The following is a 25,064-nucleotide window of genomic DNA, read 5'->3' as shown; positions in this document are numbered from 1 at the left end:
TGAGTAACTGAATTTTTATTTAATTTTAATATAAATAGCTGCCTGTGGCTAGTGACTACTGCATTGGACAGTGTGGGTCTAGATCAGTGGCTTTCCAACTTTTTTGATCTAACAATATAATGAGAAATACATTTTATATTGCAACCCAGTTTATACATACACAAATTTCATGAAATAATACTCATACTATTATGTATTAAATATACTATTATATTTTCTGTTCTATTTAATTTCATTTAAAAATTCTGTTTGCAAACCATTATAGATTTCATAGACCATTGATGAATTATGGTTTTCTCATTGAAAAACACACTGCACATTTTATAGGTGGAGAATCTGAGGCCCAAAGAAGTACAGTAGGTTCTGCAAGGTCACATAGTTTTAGAATGGAACTAAAAATTAGGGTTCATAGGCTAGAGATATTTCTAAGAGGGGTGAAGAGTGATTCTTCCTTCTGTTAGCCATGCCCCCAAATTTTATTTTGATGTTGGACAAAAATCATTTGACACACTCTTTATTTTGACTAAATACTATCATAGTGTCTTGCTTCCTGCATGAATCATGAGCTCTGTATTTGAGTATTGGTGCATTTGGGTTTGAAAAATGCCCCAAATCAAAGTTACAATGTAATGGAGGCTTACTTTGGACCCACTACATGACTTGGCAGGGACACTAATATGAAACTACCTCCTGGGGAATAAAACCAGGCTTTCCACTAGCAGGTTGATCCTTAAGGACAACAAAACCTATTGATTAAGAATCAAGGTGATTCTCATCTCAGTTTGTACAATAGTTGCCTTGAGTCTTGAATTGTAAAACCAAGCAAGTAATTTTTTCTCCGTTTGCCCATTCAATATGGTACCTTATTTGTATGCCTTATCAACAAAGAGAACCTTTACAGAAGTGGTATCTTTTAATTCTTCTGAAAAATGCATTACTCCAAAAAGAGCAGTTACCCTATCAAAAGAAAAAGAGGCAGCAATTTAGAATACAGTGGTCTTCATGTTAGGTGCATTCCTGACCAGTTTGTGAATGGAATCCCTTTTCCTTATGGATATATCCAAATGCATTTAAGTCAGCAGATAGGAGGCAATAACTTGTCCTTAAATGAAAATAACAAAAATATACGCTAAGATCTGGAAACAACCAAAGTACCCATCAGTAGATGGATGGATTAAAAAACTCTGTGGTACATTTACACAATGGAATAATATGCAGCTGTAAAAAAGAAGGATCTATTATACTTTGAGACTGCATGGAGGGACCTGGAGATTATTATGCTAAGTGAAATAAGCCAATCATACAAAGACAAATGTCGTATGATCTCACTTATATGTGGAATCTAATGAACATAATAAACTGATTAATAAAATAGAACCAGAGGCATAGAAACAGGAACAGACTGATGAATTTCAGAGGGAAGGGGAGAGGGGGGTGGGAAGAGATTAACCAAAGAACTTATATGCATATATTTAATGCCCATGAACTCAGACAATAGGGTGGTGAAGGCCTGGGGTGGAGCGGGAACCGGTGTGTTGGGGATCAAAGGGGAAAAAAGACATCTGTAATACTCTCAACAATAAGTATTTTTTTAAAGGCAATAAACTTTTCAAAAGCATCATTTTAAGGGAAAATTTAAAAAGTCCAATTTTGTATTACATTTGATTCTTACCACCATGGTCAGTAGCATGAATTGACTGAAGTCTCTAAGAAATGTATTTTGTGGTGTCAAGTTGAAAACCAAAGGGCCTTATCACTTAATAATTGTTGCTTGACAAAAGGACTGGTTATCCCTTTGCTGACTTGCCCGGCAATTTGTCAGGTGCATGCAGCCTCCTGTGCTCCACCACCACCAGTACTAGACAGTTAAATAGAATCTCATAAAGTCTAGTTGAAAGCTAACCCTTTGGTTAAGATTTTCAGGTAAGTCAGAAAATGATAATGTTCTCTTAGGATATCAGAGTATATACTGGTCTACAGAGAAATCATTCATGTATTTTGCATTATATGACAACTTGGCATTGTTAAAGTGTGACTTGCTAAATACATTCAAGAAAATGTGCAGTTTTGAACATGATAATCCTCCTTGGAAAGCTAAGAATTGTTGTCCCATCTCTCTATTTTAAGTTCTTAATTTTCAGAAAAGCATGGCACTGGTAGGAAGAGACATGAAGATGGACAGGGCCTGTGCGTAGGCAAGCAGAGGCTGGGAAGACCAGGACACTAAGTGGACCCAGGAGTAATGGGGTGAAGTCACATTTTAGGCTGAACTTTGTTCTTCTGGATTCCTCTTGCCTTTTTAGCTTCTGCTAATCAACCTACCATCTGCTATGCCCCTCTTCACAATCCCTGTGCTGGTTGACTTCTTCACATTTTTTTAAACCTCTCCTTCCTTTGTTGACCATGTCCAGGAGTCCAACATGTTCTGGGTAGACCTAGTTTATTATCTCCCTACCCCACACTATATTTTTCTGCTACCATCTCATCACCCACACTTGAAATCTTCAAGTCATTTTTGACTCTCATTCTCCTTGGCCCCACCCCACACTCAGTTGCTTGCCAAATCTTTTTGGTGTTTTCTCAACCAGGAATTTCCTCCCTTCCCCCTTCCCACCTTTGACTTATTTTCATTAAGGCTCAGCTCTGATGTCACCTTTTCTAGGTTATAGAACAAATGATTCATCCCCAGTTGGAATGAATCATTTGTTGCCTTCTACTAGTATATCTCTTAAAAAAATATTACTTATGTTACCGTATACAAGGGGCTTGTCTCTTGGTGATCATAACCTAATGAATCAAGACCAAGACAGAATATGAGTAAGGAAAGTTTATTTGCAGCAAGTAAGGAGAGCACTGGGGATGATTCCCAGAGCTGTGGCTCCAAATACACAAGGGTAATTGCTTTTATTGGGACTAGTTATGCTATATTCATTAAAAAGAGACAGGTCATTATATGCAGAGGCTAGGTCATTCTAACATAGGTGCAATAAGGGAGCATGCTTTATCTTTTATCACATGTATAGAAAATGGTAGGTAAGTTCTGCTTGGGGAGGGGAATTTAGTATTATGATTAAGCAGGATCAGTATTCCTTTTAGGCATCCTTATCTGGTTTCAATAGGAAAAGGGTGTTATTGTTTTGTGGTCAGTCAGGGAACATCCTTTTCCTGCAAGACAGCTCAGCAAAGATTGTTAGTTTCACAATTGAGCAACCCTTTTAACCCCATTCTGCTTACATTTATTTGTTTATTAGAGAAGAATGAAAAATACAAACTATAGTGACCTTCTTGCTGGCGTGAGAGGGGCTGAAGATTAAGAGAAAAATTCTTTGACTACCATTTTGGTCAGAGACATCTCAAAGGAAGCAGCACAGTTCTCACAGGCTTTAAGGGGTAGTATTAATTTGACAAGATGGCTGGGTAGTGACTCATTGAGACAGGGTTGGTGATAGAGAAATACTTTTATTTTTTCAGCCAGTACTAAAAAAAGACCCAAGGCTTATATGCATAAATGTTGTACATTCATCCAATGCCACCCTTCCTCACCCCAACCAGGGGAATGCCAGAGAGGCTGCATCTTTCTCACACTCCTCTCAAGCTACTTCTTTTCTGATTTTCTTTCTCTTTCTAAGCTATACTGCGCATTCATTTTAACCTGATTTCCCCTGCCTGTGAAGGGTAGAGAGTAGGGTGGGAAGGTACATAGTGTGATTTTATGCCACCTCAGTCCACCACCTCCTGGGGATGGTCTGACCTGGGTGATCATTTTTAGCCTGGTATTTCTTGGATATGGCCCAGGGGCTAAGGCCAGTGACAGAAAGGCTAAGATAGCACTGGCTCTCTGGCAGATTCAGCAGTGATGAGTTTACACTGGTGAACAAAATGGTTTTCTCATTTCTAACTTCTTCAGGTTTGAAATTCTGCCAAGACTATACCCTTAATAATTAAAACATCTTGAGGAGAAAGGCTGCTTAAATCCCTGAAAAATTGGATTTCTGTAATATGTTTCAAGAAAGGCAGTATCCCTGGGTAGATGTGTTTCTAAAGTTGTAATTTCAGATTATAGCTTCAACTTGTACAAATTATGCAAAATGTAACTTCAACATCCAACTAAGTGTTTTGAGCAGGTGAACCTGTTTTCATGACCAGATATGACTCATTTATTTTTGGGAACATTTATTTCTATGAAAGCAGTATGCTCCTGCCTTAGAAAACAAAGCCAAACAAAACAATTTGTTCTTTCAAGTGAGTTAAACATATCCAACAATGCCATTTTTACAGGAACCCATTCACATGAGGCTTTTAGGGACTGCTTTGGGAGAGACCCTACAGCTACTTGTAGCTACACAGAAGGACCCCTACCTTCTCTGAGCTCCTCTTTATTAGGGGATGGGGAGACTCCAAGAATTGAGAGGAGAAGGTATGTGCTGGGTGTCTTAGCATTGAAGTTGATGTATTGTTCTCATAGAAATAACCGTACACTATAAAATATACTATCAATTTGGTTTTTCTGGTTATAGTTTAAAATAGGTTTTTTTGGGGGCTGGCTTGGAAACCTATTTACTGTCTGCAATATTATTTCCCTCAGAAAATTTACTTAAAGAGAACTTTTAAAATTCTTTATTGTTTAAATTATTACATATAGTATTACATATGTCTCCTTCCCCCCCCCCCCCCACTGACCTCTCCCCGGCCACCCCACCCCCCAGCACATGCCTTCATCCCCCTAGTGTCTGCGTCCATTGGTTATGCTTATATGCATGCATACAAGTCCTTTGGTTGATCTCTTACCGCCCCCCCCCCGCCCCCGCTGCCTTTCCTCTGAGGTTTGACCGTCTGTTTGACATGTCTCTGTCTATGGATCTATTTTTGTTCATCAGTTTATGTTGTTCATTATATTCCACAAATAAGTGAGATCATGTGATATTTATCTTTCTCTGACTGGCTTATTTCACTTAGCATAATGTTCTCCATGTCCATCCATGCTGTTGTAAATGATAAGAGTTCTTTTTTTTATAGCAGCATAGTATTCCATTGTGTAGATGTACGGCCATTTTTTAATCCACTCAGCTGCTGATGAGCACTTAGGCTGTTTCCAAATCTTAGCTATTGTAAATTGTGCTGCTATGAACATAGGGGTGCATTTGTCCTTTCTGATCGGTGTTTCTGGTTTCTTGTGATATATTCCTAGAAGTAGGATTACTGGGTCAAATGGGAATTTCATTTTTAATTTTTTGAGGAAACTCCATACTGTTTTCCACAGTGGCTGCACCAGTCTGCATTCCCACCAGCAGTGCACAAGGGTTCCTTTTTCTCCACAACCTCACCAGCACTTGTTGTTTGTTGATGATAGCCATTCTGACAGGTGTGAGAAGGTACCTCATTGTCATTTTGATTTGCATCTCTCAGATAATTAGTGACTTTGAGCATGTTTTCATATGTCTTCTGTATGTCCACTTTCAAAAAGTGTCTATTTAAGTCCTTTGCCATTTTTTTATTGGATTATTTATCTTCCTTTTGTTAAAATGTATGAGTTCCCTATAAATTTTGGAGATTAGGCACTTATCGGATATAACATTGGCAAATATGTTCTCCCATGCAGTGGGCTTTCTTGTTTTGTTGATAATTTTCTTTTGCTGTGCAGAAGCTTTTTATTTTGATGAAGTCCCATTTGTTTATTTTCTCCTTAGTTTCCATTGCTGTCGGAGCTGTATTGGTAAAGATATTGCTACGACATGTGTCTGCTATTTTGGTGCCTATGGCTTCTTCTAAGATTTTTATGGTTTCCCATCTTATGTTTAAGTCCTTTATCCATTTTGTTTCTCTTTCTGTGAGTTCATTATCTATATATAAAAGGCCAGCGACCTGAATGGCGGAATGACCAGAATGACCAGAACGACCGTTGGCTGTGACATATACTGTGGCAGCCAACCAGCCTGATCTGGGCCCTGATTGGCCACCCTCCCGGCTGGCCTGGCCCCTGATCAGCCCCCAACATCCCAATCGGGGGCAGGGGCAGCTGGCCAACTGCTGGTGGCCCCTCTCCCCTGCCAGCTCAGACCTATAGACCCCCATCAGGGCGGGCCAGCCGGACCATACCCATGCATGAATTTGTGCACCAGGCCTGTAGTTGGTGTATAAAAAGGCCATAGATTTCTGGGTGTTAATTTTGTATCCTACTACATTGTTGAATTCATTTATTAAATCTAATAGTTTTTTTATGGAGTCTTTAGGGTTTTCTGTGTCCAATATCATGCCATCTGCAAATAATGACAGTTTTACTTCTTCTTTTCCAATTTGTATGCCTTTTATTTCTTCTTCTTGTCTGATTGCTATGGCTAGCACTTCCAGTACTATGTCGAACAGGAGTGGTGAGAGTGGGCATCCCTGTCTTGTTCCTGTTCCTAGGGGAAATGGTTTTAGTTTTTGCCCATTGAGTATGATGCTGGCTGTAGGTTTGTCATATAAGGCTTTTATTATGTTGAGGTATGATCCCTCTCTTCCCACTTTGCTGAGAGTTTTTTAAAGAGAACTTTTGAGATAAAACCCCTTTGTAGTTCAGTCTTGACTCTTTTGGCAGACACCAATGGTACAAAAGTGAATTTTAACTACTCCTACATTACATGCTCATAAATTCTGAGATTCTGGCCTATGATCTTACAAGGTTTAATTATATTTTATTCTGTTACTTTATTTTGAGAGAGAACCATAGTCATTTGTGAATCCCAAGAACAAGTTATACAGAGTAGGGCAAAAGTAGGTTTACAGTTGTTCATATTATTTTGTAAAATAATACAGAAATTAATAAATAATAATGCAAGAATAAACTCTATGTTTTGCATACTCACAACTGTAAACTTATTTTTGCCTCACCCTGTATTTATCATCAGCTGCGAGATCCTACTTTGCAGAAGTCATATGTGAATAAAATAACAAATCAAAGTACCATTAAAACATTCAGTCTTCCAGCTAAAATATTACATTTTCATAGTTGTATAAACTTTCAGACTTGTCATAGCCCCTTCCAAGTCATTGGCCACTAGAAACCTTACAATATTCCCTGTGATGTGGGTAGGAGTTAGGTATTAAGGTATTATTGTATTATCCTGCTAAACTAATTTTAGGAGAAGCTAGATAAGTGACTGTTTACTAAGAAGGCCCCATGAAAGAAAAGGTTTTGAGTTAACTGTAGCCAAATAATTATTAAGATGGGGTGCCAAATAGAGCCTTAAAGGGGAAGGTCAAAAAAGGTGGTCAAGAGGAAATCCCTTAACTAAAAGATTTTGTGGCCTGTGAGTGTCTCTTTTCCTCAAAGAAAAGGATTTGCTTCTATTACTTTGGAGCCCAACTCATGACCTTTCACCTTTAGGATAAAGGTAATAATCAGTAGACCACGGAAGCAAGCCCCCTTTGTTAAATTTTGCCTGAGTTTCTTCCCTTTAATTTCAGTTTTATCCAAGTATGAAAACCAAATTACTATTTTTGCTGACTACCTAGAAGAATTTCCAGATACAGATGACCTGGTATGGATCTTGGGGAAACAGCACCTCCTTAAAACAGGTAAGGTTTGGTAGCATTTGTCTGTGAGAACCCAAATAAAGTGGGTGCTTGAGGTCAAGGTCCTATACAGTTTTCCTCCTTGGGTTGGCAGAACATGACCTTGATAACTGTTAATCCTACTCTCTAGCTGATTTACCGGGCAGCCAAAGAAGTTTAAGCCTCAGGCCCTTCCCTTGCAGAGGCCCCTTCCAAGACCTTAAGAGGCCCTTGCAGCATGTTTATATGGTCGTAAGTGTTTGTACAATTTGAAAAGGTCATATATTCGTATTCTTTCCCCTAAAGCAGAATCCCTGAATTCTATAAGACTCAGGTTTCAAAAAGCATGGACCCACTCCTGGTATCAGTAACCAGTATCTAGTCTTTGATGACTGGGCTGCATACTTTTCATTCCTCACATGTCCTTTTCTGTCTAGGTTAAAGCACTTGGGACTTCTAAACAGCCCATGGCTGTCAGAAACAATATCAGACACTGAGAAGTCTTGTAGTTTGAGATATTTTGCTGATTATAGCTCTGTTTTACTTTATTCTGATTGTGTATAGAACATACAGCTAGATAGATGGAAAGGAAGCTTGAATTTGTCTTTTTGTTGTTGTTGTTAACCCTCAGCCGAGGATATTTTTTCTATTGCGTTTGAGGGAGGGAGGAAGGGAGGGAGGGAGGGAGGGAGAGAGAGAGAGAGAGAGAGAGAGAGAGAGAGAGAGAGAGAGAGAGAGAGAGAGAGAGACAGACATTGATATAAGGGAGACACATTGATTGGACACTTTGATTGGTTGCCTCCTGCACAGGAACCGACTGTGGCCAGGGATTGAACCTATAACCCAGGTATGTGCCCTTGACTTGGAATCACACCCAAAACCCTCCAGTGCACAGGCCAATCCTCTAACTACTGAGATACACTGGCTAGGGCTGAATTTGTCTTTCTTACTCTTACATTCTCATAGATTGGGAAAGATCTTTAAACCTAAAACTGCTAATGGCCCTGTACAGAGAAAATTCCTGAGCTTGGAGTGAGGCAGCTCTGATTTTGTATCTGTCTGAGGAGAGGCCCCAGCATCGAGGGAGTAACAGGAAGAAGCTCATCAAAAAGCAGGAAAGGAAGTTAGGCATTTTGTAGCTCCTCCTGAGTCTGGCTTCATAATTTTGATAGGACAAGACTGAACAGTGGAAAACAACCAGGGCTAGCCATTAGGAGAATTTTTCTATTCAGACTCTTCTACTACCTTAGATAAGTCATTTTCCCTTTTGGAGCTTAACTCCCTTCACTAGCACATAAAATGAGGGGACTGGAGCTCATCTCTTCTAGTTCTGCATTCCTTGACAACAGAAATCACTAGGTTGTCAAATATACCCATATTCAAATGTTAAATTGCAAAATGCCTTTCAAAGTGAAATTGTTAAAATGTCCATACAACTTCCCCAGACTTCCTAGCATATAGGGAAGGTGAGAGGTATAGAAAATATCAGAGGAAGGAAGGAGTGACTGGTCTTTACATTTTGAGAGGAGGCATATATAATAGCAGCTAACATTTATGCAGGCTTACTACATACTTTAGCATCTAAGCACTTTCATGTATTATCTTGTGGAATGCTCACAACTCTATGAAGTAGGTGCTCTCCCCATCTTATGGATGATGAGAATGAGTCTCAGTGACAGGGCTACACAGTCGGTAAGTAGAATAGTCAGGGTTCAAACCCAGGGAGAGTTTGACTCCAGGAATTTTACTCTTAACCATTATACATCTGCTTCCCCAAATGTGCCAGACACTGTGGACATGAAGGGGAAGGAAAATCCAGACAGTAATTTTCTGATTAGTTAAAAGGAAAGGCAAGGGAGAAAATAGAAACTATAGACTGATACTGAATTTCCTTTTTTTCTCTCTTAAAATGCAATGGATATAAGTACTATACTATACAGAATACAAACATGAGGATATGTTGTTGAAAAGGGGAGAGAGAAGACTAAGAAAGATAGAACCACATCTAAATATTGATGGGAACATGGAAGCCATATTTGTGGCCATCGAAATAAATTTGTCATAAAATACAAAAAAGCATACTTTCAAAATAGACACAAAAACATTTATGATGTTATACATCTATTTAGATTACAAATACTAGTTGCACTAGGTGGTATTAATACATTGCTTACATAACTAATTTGCTTAACAGAGCACTTTCATTTTAGTTAAACATGTCCACATGTGTACACCCCACCACACACACACACCCATACCCAGTTTTAGATAACAGAAAGTGAGTACTGATGACAGATTCAGTCAAATGTCACCAATTAGGCAGGGCTGATTGCCTTGTTAGTTGGTTACCTAGGATCCTTGCTTTTCCTATTCTTTGTCTTATGGCCATGACCCCAGTGTTAGTACCTGCCAAGACCATGGAGCTCAGTGGAAAAGAGACAGGAGCCACCCAGCAGCATTGTACTAGCCAGTGGCTCTTGTCAAAACATAGGTAGGGGGAAATGTTGAAATTATTTGGTTAAAATAAGATTGGATTTCTTATGAATTTCCCTAGCCCCATAATAATGAAATTATCTGGTTATTTGAAAATTAGTTTGCCGCTGGATTGGAAATCAAAAGCAGATATCTTTAGATGGGATGTGGTGATTTAATTTGAATTTCACATTTAATTACAGAAAAATCTAAGCTGTTGTCTGATATAAGTGCTCGTCTATGGTTTACATACAGAAGGAAATTTTCACCAATTGGTAGGTATATGATTTGTTATACTGTGCTTTCTTCCTTGTACATAGCTTGCCTGAAGTTTTCAGCGAGTTCACAGAAATCTCCAAATTAGAAGCTCACTATGATTAAGAATTTGATTTAGGGGAGTATTTAAGTCTTACATTTCATGGCAAAAGTTTTATTGCCAAGGAACCTCATCATGTATGGCTCCATACTGTTAATGTGTAATACCAAGATACTTTTGAGCCCACCTCCAAGTGTTCAGGCTCTGGATTGTATTATTTATTTTACTTCTGAGAGTAAGGAAAAAGTCAGACTTTTCATTTGGGCAATATTTGTTAAATTATAATCTACTGCTTTGTGTAGATTATAATTTAATCAAGTAGGTACTTGATTATTAAAGACAATTGTACCTGAAGAAAAGAAAGTAATTCTTTTGATTGTTTTCCCCTATGAAATGAGAACACCTTACCACTGGGAGATAAATGAAGATAGATTTCCTTGGACCAAATTCTAGGTTTAGAGTACCAGCTACTGTTTAGGAAAAAAAAAAAAAAAAAGGACAATTCAATAAGCTAAGTGAACAGGCTCCCTCTAGAGAAAATTTCTAAAATGTTTGCAAGTAGGGTGACCTATTTCTGGTATCATGGCCTTGTGGGAAAAGATTACCAAACCCAATGGTGGAAGCTATTCTCCTAACAGGAAACCTGTCTGACCAATTTTGATACAGGACTGGACCTATTAATTGGCTTCAGATCAAGTTTTCTGATAAAGTGCCAAAAATGAAGTCCACACAGACATTTTTTTTCCCTCTGCAGGAAGTACCTGAGCAGTAAAACAAACAAAATAGCTATTTTCAGTACCCAGTGATTCTAAACTGTTAACTGTCTCCAGTGAAGAGGTCTTTGCAAAGCTTGAAGACATTTGCAATTCAACTCTGACAATGTTTTGGCATTCGATGCTCTCTTCTTTATGTGAGCTTCACTGAATCTTTTCCATACTAATCTGGCCGGTAATCCCAATATGAGCAAGAGCCAAGGGCTCCTCTTCCAGCTCTCAAGTTGGCTCAACCCTTCTCTTGTTACTGTAGCAACGCTCCTTCAATCCCCACAACAAAAGGAAAGGGGCAGCCACCTTGGCTCACTTGTCTTATAAGGTTGATGGCCCCCTTTAACGTTACTTTTGTGAGATCATGCTCATAGTATACTTGTTCACTTCCATATTGGGATATGAAAGCAATAAAAGCAGAATGTCTCCTCTGCCATCCAAGTTATCTGATTTCATTGGTACCATGAAAAAGGATAGTAAGCTCATCCTGACCACATTTGTGGGATTTTTGTTACATCAAGTGTTCTTAAAATGGAACTCTTTGTCTTATTTCATTTATTAGCTGGTTTTGTGCCTTTTAAAGATATAGTACATTTCTAATTTATTAATAGTATTCTTTTAATATATATTATATATAATGTATTATATATATAATATATTTATTGTCCAAACATAGATAGGGGGAAATGTTGAAATTATTTGGTTAAAATGAGATTGGGTTTCTTATGAATTTCAGAGAGAGGAAGGAAGAGGGAAAGAGAGATAGAAGCTGCCTCTTGCACGCCCTACACTAGCGGGTGGAGCCTGCAACCTGGGCATGTGCCCTGATCAGGAATTGAACCATGACCTCCTGGTCATAGGTAGATGTTCAACCACTGAACAACACTGGCTGGGCTATTAATAGTATTCTTAATTATGACCTTACTCATAACACCAAATATTTCCATTATCCTGAGTGGGTTGTAGAACACTTTCCCAGATACTCTCTCACTTGATTCTTATAATCCCCTCTGATAGTAGCCAGGGTATATGCTATTATCCCCAGTCTATAGATGAGATTTAGATTTAGGTATTTAGAGGCTAGTCTTCTGATGCCCAATTTAAGATTCTTTCCTCTATTTTACATTGCCCTTCTTGCTGTTCAGATCTTTATAATGTACATTTAGAACAGTCAAAAGTCTTCCAGATATCTTTGACCATTTTGATGATTGCCTTTTGTAGCATTTATTTCTTAAGTAAGGTAAGATGGGTTTCCCTGAAAGGTGAGCTGTGCAAAGCCAGGTTTGGTCAAACAGGTAATTATATGGCATAGACTAAGTGTTGGTAGTCATACATTGCACTCGTCTACCAAAATTGCATGCATACCTAGAAGTCTCCAAGCAGGTTCTGTTCATTTGTTTATTTTGTTTTTGGCCATAGAACCCATTTTGGTTAACTCAGCATTAACTTTGCAAGTTCCACCCTGTAACAAACCCTGTTTGATATCTGGCTATATCTCTTACCTCTTTTCAGAGTGTGTGTGTGTGTGTGTGTGTGTGTGTGTGTGTGTGTGTGTGTGTGTCTGTGTGTGTATCTTGTATGATTCCCAGACATGCTGATTGTTTGGGGAAAGGGCAATTTCAGGAACTCATATTTATTGCCATCCATTTTGCCAACAGGAGGAACGGGCCCTTCATCAGATGCTGGCTGGGGATGTATGCTACGCTGTGGACAGATGATGCTGGCTCAAGCCCTTATCTGCAGACACTTGGGAAGGGGTGAGTTAAATTTGTTCTCTAAACTGCCTTAGAGACCTCTTCAGTAGGGCTTACTGCTGGTGGTTTCATATTTGTAGTGAACTTGAGGAGTACTCACTAACCGAGCTACAGGTCCTAAAAGTGCTCCATGTAAGCTCAAGTGGTGTGGTTGACAAGTTGACAAAGTCTCCCATGAGAAGGAAAGAGGTGAGATTTCCTTGTGAATCACCAAGCCAGAGGGACAGAATTGAATCTTGAGGCAGGTGTGTCATTTAGTTTCCATCTTCGTCATTGTGTGACTGAGTCCTTAAACGGGTCACATAACAAAGGGAGCAGGAGGAAGGGTGTGGTGGTAGGTCTGTTTCTTGACCTCATTTAAAATATCTGCCTGGCAAAGGATGTAAATGACATAAAGGAAATGCCTAATGAGGGAGCTGGTGCTATTTTGGTTTTGGTTCACTGAAGATATCCATTTGATGATTAAGGGATCCTTAAATTATCTTCCTCAAAAAACTACTTTATTAAAATCATTTCAATAATCATTGTTGGAACTCTTGAGTCTTCCTTTCTTTTTTAAAAAATCTATCTTTATTGATTTCAGAGAGGAAGGGAGAGGGAGAGAGAGATAGAAATATCAATGATGAGAGAGAATCATTGATCGGCTACCTCCTTCACGCCCCCACACTGGGGATCGAGCCCGCAACCCAGGCAAATGCCCTGACCAGAAATCAAACCATGACCTCTGGTTCATAGGCCAATGCTCAACCACTGAGCAACGCTGGCTGGGCAATTCTTGCTTTCTTAAGATGTGTGCTTCCCTGTGAGCATCTGTAGGGTGACCCTGACTGGATGCCAGTTTTGGCAATTGAGTGAAAGTCCAGTTCAACTTGAGGATGAAGGAGTGAAAGGATACCTTAACTGAGATTTTCTGCTGAAATCATTGAGATTCAAAGAATGGAAACATTATTATTCCTTTTCTCCATTGTGCAACCTCACACACCCTGCTGCCATTATCACAAATGATTGTGGAAGGATCTGGGGAGATTTGAGGGCCTGATTCCTTCTTTTTGGGGTTTGTGATATCTTGTGCCTGCTTTCTGTTTATCAGATGAAGAAACTGAGGTTCAGGAAGTAAGGTGACTTTCCCAGGGTCAAACAGCTAGAAAACATAGATTTGGGAATATAATGTAGGACTTCTGACTCCTTGTTCAGAGATGTCTCTATGGTACACTTCTTGGAGAAGATTCATTCTTACTATTTAACTTTTTCTCATTTATAATATGTTTTTATTGATTTCAGAGAGAGGAAGGGAGAGAAGAGAGAGAGATAGAAACATCAATGATGAGAGAGAATCATGGATCAGCTGCCTCCTGCATGCCCCACTCTGGGGATTGAGCCCACAACCTAGGCATATGCCCTGACCAGGAATTGAACTGTGACTTCCTGGTTCATAGGTTGATGCTCAACCACTGAGCTTACTGGCTGGATGACTTTTTTCATTTATAAATGAGAATATGTTTCTTCTGGGGGGTGGGGAATAAGAGATCAACCAAAGAGCATGTATGCATATAAGCATAACCAATGGACATAGACAATGTGGGGGTGAAGGTCGGGACTGAGGGGTAGGTGCAGGCTGAGAGAGGACAATGGGGGGAACAAGGGACATATGTAATACTTTCAACAATAAAGAATTTTAAAAAAGATGTTTCTTCTGCAAGTGAATTTTGTGAAAAGCAAACTGGGGAAAAAATCCCAGTAAGCAGTCTCAATTATTTTAATGTAAAAGCAAATAGCAGGAAGGATTTGGGAATAGATCTTATAGCAAAGATGAATTAGAAGATGTAATTTTGTGAAGAAGTGTTCTGTTGTGTTTCCTATTTAGTTATTGAGGTGGATTCACTTATCACCGTCATCAGAAACTATTTAGTGGTACTTACTAGTAGCAGCCAGCTAATCAGGATTTCCTCAGACTTGGACAATTTGTTAGCCGATGAAAAACAGTTGGATACAGATAACCCTCTGAAGTCTGTGTTGAATATGAAGTTTAAAACTTTGGTTTCAGAAATACTCAAAGCAAAGAGAATGGAAGACTCTGGAGATAATGGCCTTTGGCTTCAAGTAAAATTAAGTTGTGAATTCAAACCCTTTCTAAAACCTCAGGAGGTAAATTTATGCCTTGGAAGCAAAGCAAGCCTCAGAATTCTGTCCCATTAGACAGAGTTCCTGGAGTGGAGGGATGGGAGCAGTGCATCCTGTCCACAGCAGTGGTTATTGCAAGTTTTTGCAGTTGTCGTCAGTAGCATTGGAGGGTTGTGCCTAAGTCATGGATGGGATCCTTACAGATGTGATTATTTTGGTTTTGGTCATAAGGAAACCTTGAATACTGATAGAAAAGGTATTTGGTTTTGCAAAGCTCAGTGTGGACTTTTTAAATGTGTAAAATTGGCAGCATGCAATTTTTTAAGGCTTCCTTAGCTCTGAATTGTGTATATTCCCCTGTGAAATGTGTATCAGAATAGTACTACCCCCATGAGACTCTTTTGGTAATACTGCCAAAATATAAGGACAAAGCCGTTGCTGTCTGTGTGGTGATGAGACACTGACATCTGGGTGATATACGGATATGTTGCTGGGTTTTGTGTGACCCCTTGGTCATTGAGTAGCTGACCAGAAAGGCCTTTATGAGACTGTTTTCATATAATATTTACCCACTTCTAGCCCTGGGGCTAAGTCAATTCCTTGGTCAACTTCTTGTTATGCTTTTACTTTACACCTATCAAGTCTTTGAAAGTAATCAGTTTCCAGATGCCTTTGTCATCAAAATTAAAGATATTTAGGAATGTTCTAAGTTGATCATTCCTGCCATTAAGATAAAACTTCTTTGTAGTCCTTCTAACTTCATGGTTATAATAAGAGTTCAGAGAAGTAATAAGAAATTATAAAAATAACTTAACTCTTTTTTTTCCCCTAAAAGACTGGAACTGGGAGAAACAAAAAGAACAACCCAAAGAATACCAGCGGATCCTACAGTGCTTCTTAGATAGAAAAGACTGTTGCTACTCTATCCATCAAATGGGTAAGGTCACATCAGTGGTTTAAAAACAATGCCTGTACTTGCTCTTCTTGTCCTCTACCTTGTATGTGGCTCCACTAAGTTGTCCACCTGTTTATTTATGCAGAAAGTTGGGATTTTGTGGCATGCTGGAAGACCTTTTGCTAACATGTTTATTTTTTTCCACATAAAAACAGCGCAAATGGGTGTAGGAGAAGGAAAGTCAATTGGCGAATGGTTTGGACCAAATACAGTTGCACAGGTGTTAAAGTAAGTAAGAGTCTGGCATTCACTTTATTATACTATCTCTTATGCCTTCCTCCTCCACCAATTCAATGTGCCATTAACCTAACTATTCTTGCCATTCCACTAAGTAAGCCATCCCACTAAACCAGCAAACATCTGTACCATTTTTCTCAGACAATTTTTTGAAATGTGTAACTGGGCATAGCTGTCTTGGTATATCAGAGGTATAGTCATTGGTACCAGTATATGTAGAGGTACCTCAGGACTCATTTGGTATCCCCACAGATTGGTGCTCACGTGCCATCAGCATGAGGGTCACTTTGAAGCCAAAGTATTCATACTAAGTGGGGGAGACTGAGCCAGCCTAGGCAAGACATGGACTCCCACCCTGTATAGTATTATAAAAAGCCCACTTATCATTTATTTATTCATTCAAAATTTACTGGGTGTCTTTACTGTGCTAAGTGCATGGTATACAGAAATGAACTAGACACACTCCTTGCCTCAAGGAACTCATGACTTATTGGAGGAGGCAAACCCAAGGGAGTCTTGGAATCTGTCTGTGATCTCTTAGCAGACTTCACATGCCCAGCTTAGTAATTTTGCACTTGTTCTGTTAAATTCCAAAATTCACCTCCCATAGTAAGAGGCAAGGTGGAGAAGCCTGGACCAATGTTTAGGAAGTGAATGAAGTGAGTGGCATCAGGACCTACACCTGCAGGTCACCTTGCCTGTTATCACTCTCCTTCCTGACAACATATCACCAAATGAAAACTCCATGAGGGCAAAGCTTGTATTTGTTTTTGCTCACTGCTGGAACACTAGCACATAAAACTGCCTGGCACACTTAAGTGCTCAATACATTTTTGATAAATGAATGAAAATGGTAGCCAGAATCTGGGTTTGGATTTAGCATCAGAAGACTGAAATCATTGGGCCTTCTTAGATGTAGCCTGTTTCAATTCTGGGCTCTCTGGAGCATGATGGAGGTACCTGATCCATGCAAAGTACAGATGGGGTACTGATTCAATTATTAGTCAGTCTTCAGTGAACTAGAACACATTGTAAATGTGCTTGTGATGGGAGTAATCTGGATTTCCTGGGGACCCAAGTAAAACCTATATCTTGGTTTTACTTTTCGCTAACAGTGTAGTATGTCTGAGACTACTTTCTTACCTTAGTCTGTAGTGCCTTTTGGAGCATCATTGACTCTGCAGAGTGAGGTTTTGGCAGTATTTCGGGAGCCACTGTAGGAACCCAGAGTAGAAAGTGTAGAAGATTAGAATGGCTATGCTGAGTCGAAAACCCAGCTTGAAATGGTTGGTTTTTAAGTGATATCCTTCAGAATTTGCTTCTTTATTCTCAAGTATAGGCATGGTGCACGAATTCGTGCATGGGTGGGGTCCCTCGGCCTGGTCAGAGATCAGGGCTGATTAGAGTCATCTCGCCCAGCCTGGGGGAGGGACTGCGGGAGGTTGGCCGGCCAGGGGTAAGGACCATGGGAGGTTGACTGTGGGAGCTCACTGACCACCAAGGAGCAGCTCCTGCGTTGAGTGTCTGCTCCCTGGTGGTCAGTGTGCATCATAGCAACCGGTTGTTCAGTCGACTGGTTGCTTAGGCTTTTATATATATAGATTTTGAAGTTCCCAACAACAAATGGAAACATAAATTTTTAGAAATATTGAACTAGGTTCAGATACATGATTGTTATCATTAACAGCAGTGTATAGTATCATTATTATTATTTTTAAAAAATTCTTTATTGTTTAAAATATTATATACCAATAGAGTATTACATGTTTCCTTTTTCCTCCATTGACCACTCCCGGGCCACCCCCATCCCCCAGCACATGCCCTCACCTCCTCCTAGTGTCTGTGTCTATTGGTTATGCTTGTATGCATGCATTCCAGTTTTTTGGTTGATCTCTTACCCCCCTCCCCTGCATTCCCTCTGAAGTTTGACGGTCTGTTTGATGCTTCTCTGTCCATGGATCTGTTGTTGTTTTTCAGTTTGTGTTTTTCATTATATTCCACAAATGAGTGAGATGTGATATTTATCTCTCTCTGACTGCCTTATTTTGCTTAGCATAATGGTCTTCATGTCCATCCATGCTGTTGCGAATGGTAAGAGTTCTTTCTTTTTTATAACAGTGTAGTATTTCATTGTGTAGATGTACTGCCGTTTTTTTATCCACTCATCTGCTGATGGGCACTTAGGCTGTTTCCAGATCTTATCTATTGTAAATTGTGCTGCTATGAACATAGGGGTGCATTTGTCTTTTTTGATTGGTGTTTCTGGTTTCTTGTGATGTATTCCTAGAAGTAGGATTACTGGGTCAAATAGGAGCTCCATTTATAATTTTTTGAGGAAACGCCATACTGTTTTCCACAGTGGCTGCACCATTCTGCATTCCAACCAGCAGTGCAAAGGGGTTCCTTTTTTCTGTACATCCATGCCAGCGCTTGTTGTTTGTTGATGCTAGCCATTCTGACAGGCGTTAGATAGTATCTCATTGTTGTTTTGATTTGCATCTCTCGAATGCTTAGTGACATTGAGCATATTGTCATCTGTCTCTTGGCCTTATATATGTCCACTTTCAAAAAGTGTCTATTTAAGTCCTTTGCCCATTTTTTGATTGGATTGTTTATCTTCTTTTTGGTAGGATGTATGAGTTTCCTATAAATTTTGGATATTAGACCGTTATTGGATATAACATTGGCAAATATGTTCTCCCATGCAGTGGGCTTTCTTGTTGTTTTGTTGATAGTTTCTTTTGCTGTGCAGAAGCTTTTTATTTTGATGTAGTCCCATTTGTTTATTTTCTCCTTAATTTCCATTGCCCTAGGAGCTACTAATATATCGATAAAGATATTGCTACAACATATGTCTGTTATTTTGCTGCCTTGGATTCTTCTAAAATTTTTATGGTTTCCCATCTTACGTTTAAGTCCTTTATCCATTTTGAGTTTATTTTTGTGTATGGTGTAAGTTGGTGGTCTAGTTTCATTTTTTTTTCATGTATCTGTCCAATTTTCCCAACACCATTTATTGAAGAGACTATCTTGACTCTATTGTATGTTCTTGCCTCTTTGTCAAATATTAATTGAGCATAATGGCTTGGGTCAAATTCTGGGTTCTCTGTTCTGTTCCAATGGTCTGTATGCCTGTTCTTGTGCCAGTACCAGGTAGTTTTAAGAACAGTGGCTTTGTAATATAGCTTGATATCTGGTATTGTGATCCCTCCAACTTTGTTCTTCTTTCTCAAGATTTCTGGGGCTATTTGGGGTAATTTTCTATTCCAGATGAATTTTTAGAGTGTTTGTTCTAGGTCTGTTAAATATGCTGTTGATATTTTAATGGGAATTGCATTAAATCTATAGATTGCTTTGGGTAGTATGGACATTTTAATGACATTGATTCTACCAATCCATGAACATGGTATATTCTTCCATTTGTTTATGTCTTCATCTATCTCTTTTTTCAATGTCCTATTGTTTTCTGATTGCAGGTATTTTACCTCTTTAGTTAAGTTTATTTCTAGGTATCTTAATTTTTTTTTGGTGCAATGGTAAGTGGGATTTTTTGTTTGTTTGTATCTCTTTCTGTGAGTTCATTATTGGTGTATAGAAAAGCCATAAATTTCTGGGTATTAATTTTGTATCCTGCTATGTTGCTGAATTTATTCATTAAATATACTTGTTTTTTGATGGAGTCTTTAGGGTTTTCTATGTACAATATCATGTCATCTGTGAATAATGACAGTTTTACTTCTTCTTTTCCCATTTGGATACCTTTTATTTTTTCTTCTTGTCTGATGGCTATGGCTAGCACTTTCAGGACTGTGTCGAACAGAAGTGGTGAAAGTGGGCATCCTTATCGTGTTCCTGTTCTTAGGGGAAATTGTTTTAGATTTTGCCCATTGGGTATGACATTGACTGTAGGTTTGTCATATAAGGCTTTTATTATGTTGAGGTATGATCCCTCTATCCCCACTTTGCTGAGAGTTTTTATTAAGAAAGGGTATTGGATTTTGTCAAATGCTTTTTCTGCATCAGTTGGTATGATTATGTGATTTTTGTCTCTCAATTTGTTTATGTGATGTATTACATTTATTGATTTGGGGATATTGTACCATCCTTGCATCCTCGGAATAAATCCCACCTGGTCATGGTGTATGATCTTTCTAATGTAATGCTGGATCTGATTTGCTAGAATTTTGTTGAGGATTTTAGCGTCTATGTTCATCAGGGATATTGTCCTGTAATTCTCCTTTTTCGTGGTGTCTTCATCTGGTTTTGGGATTAGGGTAATGCTGACTTCATAGAAAGAGCTTGGAAGTGTACCTTCCTCTTGAATTTTTTGGAATAGTCTGGAATTTTTTGGAATAGGTTTTAGTTCTTCTTTGAATGTTTGGTAGAACTCCCCTGTGAAGCCTTCTGGCCCAGGGCTTTTGTTTGCTGGAAGTTGTTTGATCACTGCTTCAATTTCCTCCATAGGTATCAGTGTATTCAGATTATTTTATTCTTCCTGATTTTTTCAAGGTCGTATTTTTGTAGAAATATGTCCATTTATTCTCGGCTGACAGGAATAGAGTTCATATTATTTTTTTTACAATCCTTTGTATTTCTGTGGGGTCTGTTGTTATTTCATCTCTTTCATTTCTGATTTTGTTTATTTTGTTCCTTTCTCTTTCCTTCATGAGGAACCTGGGTAGAGTTTCATCAATCTTGTTTATCTTTTCAAAGAACCAGCTCCTGGTTTCATTGATCGTTTGTAATTTTTTTTTTTGTCTCTATGTCATTTATTTCCACTCTGATTTTTATTGTGTCCTTCCTTCTGCTCACTCTGGCCTTTTCTTGTTGCTTTCTTTCTAATTCCTTAAGTTTTAGAGTTAGATAATTTATTAAATTATTACCAGTTTTTCTTTTTCTTTTTTCTTTTTTTTTTTTTTTTGAGGTAGGCCTATAATGCTATGAACATCCCTCTCAGGACTGCTTTCACTGTGTCCCATAGATTTCAGATTGTTGTGTTTTCATTGTCCTTTGTTTCCAGGATGTTTTTTATTTCTTCTTTGATCACGTTGGTAACGCAATCATCCTATATAATGAAAGGCTAACATGCAAATCAACTGAATGGCGGAATGACCGGTTGCTGTGATGTGCACTGACCACCAGGGGGCAGACACTCAATGCAAGAGCTGTCCCCCAGTGGTCAGTGCGCTCCTATAGGTGGAGTGCTGCTCAGCCAGAAGCCGGGCTCACGGCTAGTGAGCACAGTGGCGGTGGCAGGTGCCTCTCCCACCTCAGCAGCAGCACTAAGGATGTCTGACTGACATCTCCTAGATTGTGAGAGGGCGCAGGCCGGGCTGAGGGACTGCCCCCCACCCCCAAGTGCACGGATTTTGTGCACTAGGCCTCTAGTTTAATAACATGCTATTTAGCTTCCAAGTGTTTGAAATTTTTTTGTTTTTATTGTAGTTGATTTCTAATATGCATTGTGATCTGAGAAGATGCTTGATATGATTTCAATCTTTTTGAATTTGAAGAGAGTTTGCCTGTGTCCAAGTATGTGGTCTATCTTTGAAAATGTCTCATGTGCATTGTGAAGAATGTATATTCTGTACCTTCGAGGTGAAATATTCTGAAGGTGTCAATTAAGTCCTGATCTAGTGAGTCATTTACAATTGCTGTTTCTATGCTGATTTTTTGCCTAGATGATTTATCCAGTGATGTCAATGGGGTATTAAAATCCCCTACTATGATTGTATTGCTGCCGATCTCTCCCTTGATATCTTTCAGAAATTTTATTTTATTTTATTTTTGTATTTGGGTAGTCCTGCATTGGGTGCATATGTGTTTACCGGAGTTATATCCTCTTGTTGTAGTCAACCCCTTTAGTATTATGAATTGGCCTTCCTTATCTCTTGTTAACTTAGAGGTCTATTTTGTCAGATATAAGTATTGCTACCCCAGCTTTTTTTTTTTCATTTCCATTTGCGTGAATAATATTTTTCCACGTCTTCACTTTCAGTCTGTGTGAGTCCCTTGTTCTGAGGTGGGTCTCTTGTAGACAGCATATATATGGGTCATATTTTCTTATCCATTCAGCCACTCAATGTCTTTTGATTGGAGCATTTATTCTATTTCTGTTTAAGGTTATTATTGATAGGTACTTGTTTGTAGCCATTTTTATTATTTATGCCTGTGTTTCTTCTTCCCTTTCTATTTCTTGTTATTACAACAGTCCCTTTAGCACTTCTTGCATTTCTGGCTTGGTAGTGATAAACCCCCTTATCCTTTTTTTGTTTTGTTTGCGAAGCTCTTGATTTCCCCTTCAATTTTGAATGATAGCCTTGCTGCATAGAGTATTCTTAGATTAAGTCCCTTGCTTTGCATTACTTTATATACTTCATTGCATTCTCTCTGGCCTGATGTGTTTCTGTTGAGAAATCATTTGATAATATAGTGAGAGATACCTTGTAGGTAACTCTCTGTCTCTATCTTGCAGCCTTTAAGATTCTCTCTTTGTCATTAACATTTGCCATTGTAATTATGACATTTCTCAGTGTGGGTCTTTTTGGGTTCATCTTGTTTTGGACTCTCTGTGACTCTTCTTTCTCAAATCAGGGAAGTTTTCTGTCATTTCTTCAGATAGGTTTTGTAAGCCTTGCTCCTCTTCTTGTACTTCTGACACCCCCATTATATGGATGTTACTTCTTTACATGTTTCTCAAAGCTCCCTTACGCTCTCATTCTAGGCTTTGTAATATTTTTCTCCAATTGCTGTTCAGATTGTGTGTGTTTTTTTTTCTGCCCTGCCTTCTAACTTACTAATTCAGTCCTCCACTTCTAGTCTACTGTTGAAACCTTACATTGTGTTTTTTATTTTAGCTATAGCATTTTTATTTCCTCTTGATTCTTACATAAGCTGTTGATTTTCTCATCTGTTCCAGTTTATGAACTGTATAACATTTACTCTAAATTCTTTTTCTGAAATACTGCATGTCTCCATTTCATTTAGTTCCTTTTCTCGCGATTCAGCCTTTTCTTTCCTTGGGGGGTTGTTTCTTTGTCTTCCCATTTTTGCTGTCTCTTTCTGGCCCTGGGTACCCTGCTTGGAGTTTGAGAGGTTGAAGACCCTATCAGGGCAATGGTCCTGAAATCGTTAGCTCAGAGGCTGGGTCTGCCTTGAGTCTCATACCTTTATTGTGTAGTCTCTGAGTTGTATCCCCTTCTCCCTCAGATCTGGACCCTCAGTTGTCTGCTTCAGATGCTTGGGATGGTGGGAGCACGTGCACAGTTTCTCTGGTGTGTGATTCCCAGTGAGGACCCAGAGCCCTCTGACATGCAATTCACTGTGCGGCCCTGGAACTCATGGCAGGGTGGCACCGTAGGTCCCTCTGGCAGCGCTCTTGCAGCATGGTCCTCTGGCACCTGGCTGGGCACACCAGCTTGCTCTGGGTCACCCCAGCAGCGCTGTTCTGTAGTCTGGAGTGAGGCGTGTGCTGAGTTCTTCCAGGTATCCCCTACAGGACTGTCCCAGGGGCCGGGAGAAAGTGGGTGTGGGTTGCTCTGGGTCCCACAGTCAGAGCTCCCCTGTGGACCTAAGTGAGGCATGCACTGGGTTGCTGTGGGTCGCCCCTCCTAAGCTGAGGTGAAGCAGGCATGCATTGCTCTGGGTCACCTCATCAGGGCTGTCCAAGGGGCTGGGATAATGCCAGCAGTGGTTGCTCTTGGTCACACAGGTTACTCTGGGTTACACAGTCCCCACTCTCTTGTGGTCTGGAGTGGGGCACGCTCTGGGTTGGTCTGGGTTGCACCAGCAGCAGGTCCTGGGGCTTGGGGTTGAGCAGGTGCTGGGTACCTCTGGGTCAGGCTAACAAGCATGGATTTTGTGTCTGGGGCATGAGTGGGGCGCAGGGATCCCCCTGGCTTGCACTTACTGTGAAGTCTTGGAGCTGGATCTTAGGATGCTGGGACCCTGCAGGCTGGTGAGGAGGCCTGGTGCGTGAGCTCACTCTGGCAGTGTGCTGTCCCTGAGGACCTCTGGCAGCCTTCTAGTAGGTATTGCACCACTCACTGCCAGGGCACAGTGGTGGTTCCACACAGATTATGGCTGGCAGGTGGCATTCTCTAGGCATCTCTGTCCTTCCTTTTTGAAAATTGTCTCCTCAGCTGTGTCTAATTTGTTAATTCAGGGTGGATGTTCTCTGATTTAGTTCTTTTTCCAGCCTGGCCCTACAGCGGTTCTCAACCTGTGGGTCGCGAACAATGAAAATATATCCTGCATATCATATATTTACATTACGATTCATAACAGTAGCAAAATTACAGTTATGAAGTAGCAACGAAAATAATTTTATGGTTGAGGGTCACCACAACATGAAGAACTGTATTAAAGGGTCATGACATTAGGAAGATTGAGAACCACTGCAAGGAGGAGGTGGACAACACTGCTGCCTATTCGGCCACCATTTTCTATTCTCCTCATCATTATTTTTGAGAAAGATAATATGTTAGAACGAGTAAAATAAAAGTATAATAGTAATTAACCTCTTTCTGATAGCTACCATGGTTTGGGAGAGAATGTTTTTTCTTTTGTCGAGTGAGACTGGACTTTACCCAGGAATCTGAGTAGCCAGGTTAAACTTTTCTTTCAAACTGGCAGGAAGAGAAGATAAAGGAGAAATAATCATGGTACTTTGCTCAGACTTCAGATATGCTCTCAAAGGGGTTTTCTTCCTAATCTCTTGGGTCATGCAACTCAACATGTTCTCTTTCTTCAGCTAAGCACCCAAAGCCAAAGCCATTTGCAGCACAAATGTTCTTAAACAGCATTCTCACAGCACATGGGGATGGATATGAGCAACCTGTTTCTCTCTCTGTCTCTCTTTCTCTCTGTCTCTCTGGATTTTCCTGGGTTGTATTCTCTGTATTATCTATCCT

The 25,064-nt window shown here is 39.6% G+C and overlaps 1 protein-coding gene across 6 annotated transcripts in view; it reads left to right on the top strand.

The window, feature by feature from the left end:
- ATG4A (autophagy related 4A cysteine peptidase) overlaps nucleotides 1-25,064 on the top strand; it is a 59,062-nt gene that overhangs the window by 22,858 nt on the left and 11,140 nt on the right. For 2 of the 6 annotated variants that reach the window (XM_036304744.1, XM_036304743.1), the window contains exons 1-7: nucleotides 2,130-2,247; nucleotides 4,279-4,417; nucleotides 7,447-7,557; nucleotides 10,209-10,280; nucleotides 12,744-12,842; nucleotides 15,796-15,897; nucleotides 16,071-16,143. In XM_036304744.1, coding sequence (XP_036160637.1) covers nucleotides 4,387-4,417; nucleotides 7,447-7,557; nucleotides 10,209-10,280; nucleotides 12,744-12,842; nucleotides 15,796-15,897; nucleotides 16,071-16,143 — 488 coding nt within the window. In that variant the 5' untranslated portion in view covers nucleotides 2,130-2,247; nucleotides 4,279-4,386. Of the gene's footprint in view, nucleotides 1-2,125; nucleotides 2,248-4,278; nucleotides 4,418-7,446; nucleotides 7,558-10,208; nucleotides 10,281-12,743; nucleotides 12,843-15,795; nucleotides 15,898-16,070; nucleotides 16,144-25,064 lie in introns of those variants that run through there. The other 4 variants (XM_036304739.1, XM_036304745.1, XM_036304740.1 and 1 more) reach the window with 4 other exon arrangements.

Source organism: Myotis myotis, unplaced genomic scaffold, assembly GCF_014108235.1.
Source record: "Myotis myotis isolate mMyoMyo1 unplaced genomic scaffold, mMyoMyo1.p scaffold_m19_p_4, whole genome shotgun sequence".
Taxonomy (NCBI): Eukaryota; Metazoa; Chordata; class Mammalia; order Chiroptera; family Vespertilionidae; genus Myotis; species Myotis myotis.
This window is presented reverse-complemented; position numbering and strand designations above follow the sequence as displayed.